The sequence below is a fragment of the Lytechinus variegatus genome, chromosome 16, assembly GCF_018143015.1.
Source record: "Lytechinus variegatus isolate NC3 chromosome 16, Lvar_3.0, whole genome shotgun sequence".
NCBI classification, from domain to species: Eukaryota; Metazoa; Echinodermata; class Echinoidea; order Temnopleuroida; family Toxopneustidae; genus Lytechinus; species Lytechinus variegatus.
Window position 1 is genome coordinate 12,962,274 of NC_054755.1, and position 6,487 is coordinate 12,968,760.

The following is a 6,487-nucleotide window of genomic DNA, read 5'->3' on the forward strand; positions in this document are numbered from 1 at the left end:
TGATGTGGACATTCTCTAACCACTGGACCACACGACCCGTGTTATATTATATATTACTTAAGAAATATTTTTTTCATAACTACTTGATCAAACATAATTATTTTGCTTAGGGAGTATGCGTTCATCATTCATGGTGCTCGCATTGTCTGATTTGTGAGATATAACATCCTATTATTTTGTCAATAAACACCAAATAACTCACTAGCTCACTAACCACATGGTCTACCTTCATTTAATCTAATGCCATTCCGCCCAACAACTAACTAACTTTCTTTCTTTCTTTCTTTCTTTCTTTCTTGTTTCTTTCCCCCGGCATCCTCCTCCTCCTTATTCTTCCTCTTCTTCTTTTTGTCTGCTACTACTACTTCTTCTACCATCTGAAAATGTGCTTACTTTCTTTCGCTTTCGCCTCTATTTTTTCCAATGAGTGAAAAATTGAGTAGAAAGAAAGAACGGAGGAAGAAGACATAAAAATGGGGTTTTGTGTCGTGTTATCTCTGTAAAATTCATATAATTCACTAGAGAATTTTTTCCCCTCTAAAATGTTGTATCCTAGTGGCGGATTCAGGGGGGGGGGGCACTACCGGCCCATGCCCCCCCTTGAGAGCCATAGTCAAAATTTCTAATTTCAATATGAAGAGCTCACTTGCAAAACGGGTTAGGTCCATTTTTCATCAAATTTGATTTTTATGTCTTAATGTATAGATTTTTAGTAGCTCTATAAGATGATACCAAAGAAAAGTTGAAATTCCTATTAAAAAGTGAACTAAAATGGCACACAAAAATCACCTTTTTTCAAAAGGGGTTAGGTCCATTTCAGTTTAGTTGCAAAAGGGGTTATGTCAACACAGACTTTTTTTTGGAAAATAATATCTTTAAAAATATGAAGACAGGTAGATTTCTCTTATACCCAATTTTATGTTCTTATTAGGGTATCATGAAAATTCAGTTTCGCATAAGAATATTGCAATATGGGAGAATTAAAAAATGATTTTCTTGGAGTGGACCTTATCCCTTTAGCAACTTAACTCTTCTGAAGTACTCATTTGTCAAAGGGGTTAGGTTCATTTTTCATAAATTTTATTGTTTTCTGTCTCTAAACCTCTAAAATTTTAGTCACTCTGATGATACCAGTGACAATTTGAAATTCAAATGAAAACGTAAAAGAAAAAAATCACTTTTTTAATAAAAAGAGATTGGATTCATTTCAGTTTACTTGCAAAAGGGGTAAGGTCAACAATAATATATTTTTTAAAGAAATTTATAGAAAAAATTGAAGACAGGTAGATTTCTTTTATATCCAATTTCATGTTCACATGATAGGGTAGTATATTGCAATAAGTGAGAATAAAAAAACGTGTTTTTTTCGGAATGTTCCAAAGTGGACCTAACCCCTTTTGCAACTAAACTCTTAATATGTCGTTCATACACAAGTATGCCCTCTCTTTTTTGAGAGTCACATAATGAATATCCAAATGGGAAATGTCTTTCATACTCAAGTGAGGACTTTTTTTGGCTTTTCAAATTTTACATGCCCCTTAAGAATTCACGGATCTGCCCCTGTTGTATTCCATCAAAAAGTCATGGCACTACCCCCTGCCCCTGACTGCGTCCCATTTGTTTCTGAAGAAGACAAAAGCAGCTTCCAAAATCCAGTCCAACTTCAAAACTTTTGTCTGATTCAATGAAAAAATACAAGTAAACCATTATGCTAGGGTAACTTCTAACAAGAAGGTGAAACCTGTCTGGTCCAAGTAACCTATATCCCTTATTCCCTTTTAGACCACCCGACATTCTTCTCCAATTCAAAACTTTCATAGGGATCGCGAAAGAAAACACACAGCTTTATGATAAAGGAGGGAGGATAATACCCTACACGCAAGACTGAGACTGGCTATGGGTAAACATTTCCCTTTCAGCTTTATCCATCACTTCAGAATAAATGCTTCGCGAACCCTTATAACAGTATGCAAACAACTCCTAAACATCAAAATTCGAAAGTATTCGTCCTCCTCTGGTATTTCTTACTAGGGAAATAAGCGGGGAAATAATAACAACAGAACATGTTGACCGACATGAAGGCGGTGGTTTTGGATGTGAGTTGACCTACGTCACAATGCAGTTTTCTATGAGATCGTCCGATTGGTAAGAAAATAATTGAGTTTAGTTTGTTTTATTAAATGTTTCTAAATTGGCAGAGAAAAATGAAAAATCGATTGTTATTTCGATAGAATTCGGCAATAACAATACAATTACTTTAAAACTATATATACATGTAAATGAAATCGATTAAGGTAAAAATTCATGTCGTATTTTCATTCATTCCAGAAAATGATAAAGGGAAGAAAATCTATATTTTTGTTTAGCACACTAATGTTACGAAAAATAAGCGAATAGGCACTTGAATCTTGAATTGATTAAAGTTTTGTATATATAGAATATAAAGTAGAAATATCGTTTCAGGGGTTTAAAATATATCCAATTGAATTACAGTTATAGGGACCAATCGAATTTGGGATTTAGTTTCAATCCGAAATATTCATTTCTAAATCTCAAATAATTCATATTCAAACCCCTTGAGATTAATCTTTCAGGATTAAAAGTAAATCACGATTTCGATTGGTTCTTAACAAGAGTCCTCCTGGATTTATCTTAAATCCTTGCACTTTGAGTACTTGCTATACTTAAAAAGGAAAGAGAACACCATAAGCCTACGATAGGATTGCGACGGGGCCTATTTTCTTAGCCATGATGATGAAAAAATTGGGCCGGTCATCTGGAATATTATTACAACTAATAATATTGATACATATAGAAAAATCACAACTGTTTTATGCACATGATGTACATATTTATTTACAAATAATGTACCTCAATGTGCACACGAAGTGAACTCGGTAACAACAAATCCTTCTTCTTTACTTTTGTTCTGAAGGGCATGGAAGAATAGTTACTTTATGAAATCAATATTAGCAAAACTTCAAGGGGGTATTATAATTTTTGTAGGTTTACAATAATGAAAATAAGATGATCATATATGTTTTCCATCATGCTCTTTCTTCAGTCTTGTTTGATTAGTCTGATAAATGCCTTTTTAAATTTTAATATCATTGTTTAGATTCTGAACAAAAGATACATCAGAAGAAGATAGCATGCAAGGTTCATGTTCAAGTCCTTATAAATTTAGACAAATACAACACCATTTACTGTAGATGATCTCAAATATACGATTGAAAATTTGAAATTTTTCACGACTCTATAGTTTTATTCATGACTTCGTATAAGAATACTTGAGCAGTTGCTATCCATTTTATTAAAATGTGTGATTTTTAGTTTTCATTGGCAAAGTAAATAATTCATTCCATAAAAAGGAAGGAAATAATGATGTAAATGAGAATATGTCTTTCATAAAAGTATCAATCGCATTTTCCCACTCTTATTTTTTTAAATCCAATCTCATCCAGATCGTTCTCATGATGCGGGGGACCAGGAGTCTAATATGCAGCAAGGCCTTTGCTCTAGGCATTCTCTGCGCCTATTCCAGTGTGGCCGTTGTCTTGCTGATCGCCAAAACGACAACATATTGCAATGGCACGAGAAATGTGCGAATGCGCGAGACAGACGGAGGAGCTTCAGTATTCTTGACCGTATCAGATGATATAAATGCTGGCGGAGGTGATGGCGGCGGTGGTGATAGCACAGTATTGGCAACCTCTAAGATGAAAAGTGAACTTTTGTTTGCCGACGACATCGAGGAAGTGAACTCATTGGAAGAGATCGAGGACATCGCCAACAGGTCAGAGTATTCACCAGAACACTCTTGGTCAGAGAACAATGCCCAGGGCAACAATTTAATGAGAGAAGTGCCACTGGATGAAGTCGACCTTTCCAAACAAACAGACTTTGCAGAGGCGATGCCATTGGCTGCGACCACGAAAACGAAAACTAATTTGACAAATATCCAAGGAGAAATTGATCCGTCGAATTTAGAAGTGATGGGAAACAAGGGAAACGCAAGCACAGTATCATTGCACACACCGGTGATGGTGGATACGACAGTGATGACAACACCTATTGTCGCAGCTCAGACCCCTGAGAAAGATGGGGCAACAAAGGCACCAGTTCTTGTGGTGGACGATTCAGTGGTAGAACCCACCCTTCCATTAGGAATGCGAACAAAACAGCCGGTGACACTAGAAATGCCTTATGGTTCTAATACAAGATGCTCGAAGAAGTCTCAACACGGATTAGACTGCAAAAGACGAGTCCCCAAGGTCATTGGTATTGGGATGGAACGGTGTGGAACAACTGCCCTCTCGTTTTTTCTTCGGATGCATCCTGATATCATCCACGCCAAGCCAAAGGACGTCTATTACTGGAACCATCACCCTGATCGCAGTTTAGACTGGTACCGTACCCGCATGCCGATATCTTCCAAATACCAGATCACCATGGAGTACACCCCTTCGTACATCCTTAGTAACGAGGTACCGCACTTGATCAAGGAGGTGGTACCGGATATGAAGTTCATCGTCATGATCCGGGACCCGATTGAGCGCGCCATGTCACATTATCTGTACATGAGACACACCAAACGTCCAGAATATCTCACTTATATAGCGCCGCAGCCTGGTGCCCCCGCCAAGGCTTTCCAAGGCACTTCGTTTGAGGCAACAGTCCTCACCAAAACCGGAGATATCTTCAAGGACAATGCAGTCATCGAGAACGCCCTCTACGAAAGCCATCTCAGACGATGGTTTGATATCTTCCCAAGAAAGCAGTTTCTCATTATCGACGAGGGTCTATTCAGCAAGGACCCCGTTTCCATTCTACAACAGGTGGAAGACTTCATCGGCGTTTCGAAATTTTTCACCAATTATCATGTTTATTTCGACCGTGATCGGGGTGTATTCTGTCGAAGAGTTCCAACGAAATATTGCTCTAAAAGATCGATAAAGAATGTACACCCTCCTATTCCGCAGTATGTCATCAAGAAGCTCAGAGAATTCTATCGTCCTTATAATATCCGGCTAGAAAAATTATTAAATCGGACGTTCCCCTGGACATAACCCATGCCGTCCATGCCGAACACTTGAAGATTCAAACAATAATTTTTGTATGCGACAAATTTTCATCTTGATTCACCATAAATTCTTAATTTTTGACTCACTTTGATTTCAAAAGTGGCGTCGGATAGTCATACGCATTTCTGTTATGTCAGTTGATTTCATTAACACCCAAACACACAATCTTTTGACATATTTCTAAATGCCATTGTCAAAATTGTTTAGAAGCAATTGTCCTTGCTAAGTTAATTATACGCTTTATAGAGAACATGTACTAATTTAATGTGTTTTGGAAATAAAAAAAGGAATACTCTGCAATTATCGTGATCATGAAATCTTTCGAAATACCATTGACCTTATAATATAAGTAAAAAAAATGTACACGAAGACAAAGAGGGAGAGGAAGAAGAAGAAAGAGAAGAAGAAGAAGAGGAGGAGGAGGAGGAGGCGTAAGACGAAAAAGAAGGAGAAGAAGATGAATTCTATTAAGTGATACAATAGTGAAGAGAGCTTCCTTTTTAATCGAGATCATTAATGTGATATATTATTTTATATAATTCCATAATTATTATACACACTTCATGGAGTTGATTTTGATGCAATTGTTACACACATTAAACCACTTAACAACCAGGAAAGAATTATCAGAAATTATATGAGGTTAATTTGGTGGATTTTTATTACTTTATGGTACTATCAAATAAAAAAAATATTATGAAAGGGTATCACATCTGGGGCTTGTAAAAAAAAAGAAATGCAATCAAACACATCTCTAAAAATCAAACGCAACTCGAGTTTTAACCAATCGAAAGTGTGTATTTGCGATTGATATTATTTGATTTGCGATTAAACGATATTCTCTTGTTAATGGCCCTAGTCATTCTATAGCAGCAATATGATGCGCAGTCTCCTTTAAAAGATCCCCGAGCATTCGTCATTATTGGACCAATGCCCTGGTTAGACATAGTCTTATTTTGTAATATGAAAAACCATATGTTAAGACGCAGTGTGAGCGTCGTGTGTGGGTGTGTGCGTGGGTGTGTGCGCGCGCACGTGCGTGTGAGGGAAATGTGATGGAGCCAGATGAGGGGGGGTGGGGTGGTGGAGGAGCAAATGTGTAGAGAGACACAGTAGAAGAGAAAGGAAGGAAAACGCTCATGAAAGACATGAAACTTAAGTTAAGGAGGAATTCGAATGAGGGGATGTTTCCCACTTGTCTTCCAATCTCTGTTCTTTCTGATTTTCTCTCCCCTCTTTCTCTCTTCTCTCCTCATTTCTCTTTCTACAGGTCTATACTTATGTTTCCTCCTTTTACATTTCTACAATATTAGTAGGTGGAAGAATACCGTTCGTGGCCTATTTTCATTTAGAGACGAACATAGGGATTTGAAAAGACAGAGAGAGAGAAAAAAAGTGGGTGG

General features: G+C 37.1%; 1 protein-coding gene across 1 annotated transcript; it reads left to right on the top strand.

Annotated features, from left to right (window-relative positions):
* The first annotated feature begins 1,916 nt into the window (after positions 1 to 1,916).
* Positions 1,917 to 5,504, top strand: LOC121430392. The gene is made up of 2 exons (XM_041627678.1): positions 1,917 to 2,145; positions 3,465 to 5,504. Exon 2 carries the CDS (start codon positions 3,474 to 3,476, stop codon positions 5,067 to 5,069), a length of 1,596 nt encoding a protein of 531 aa, XP_041483612.1. The 5' UTR covers positions 1,917 to 2,145; positions 3,465 to 3,473; the 3' UTR covers positions 5,070 to 5,504.
* The last annotated feature ends 983 nt before the right edge of the window (positions 5,505 to 6,487 follow it).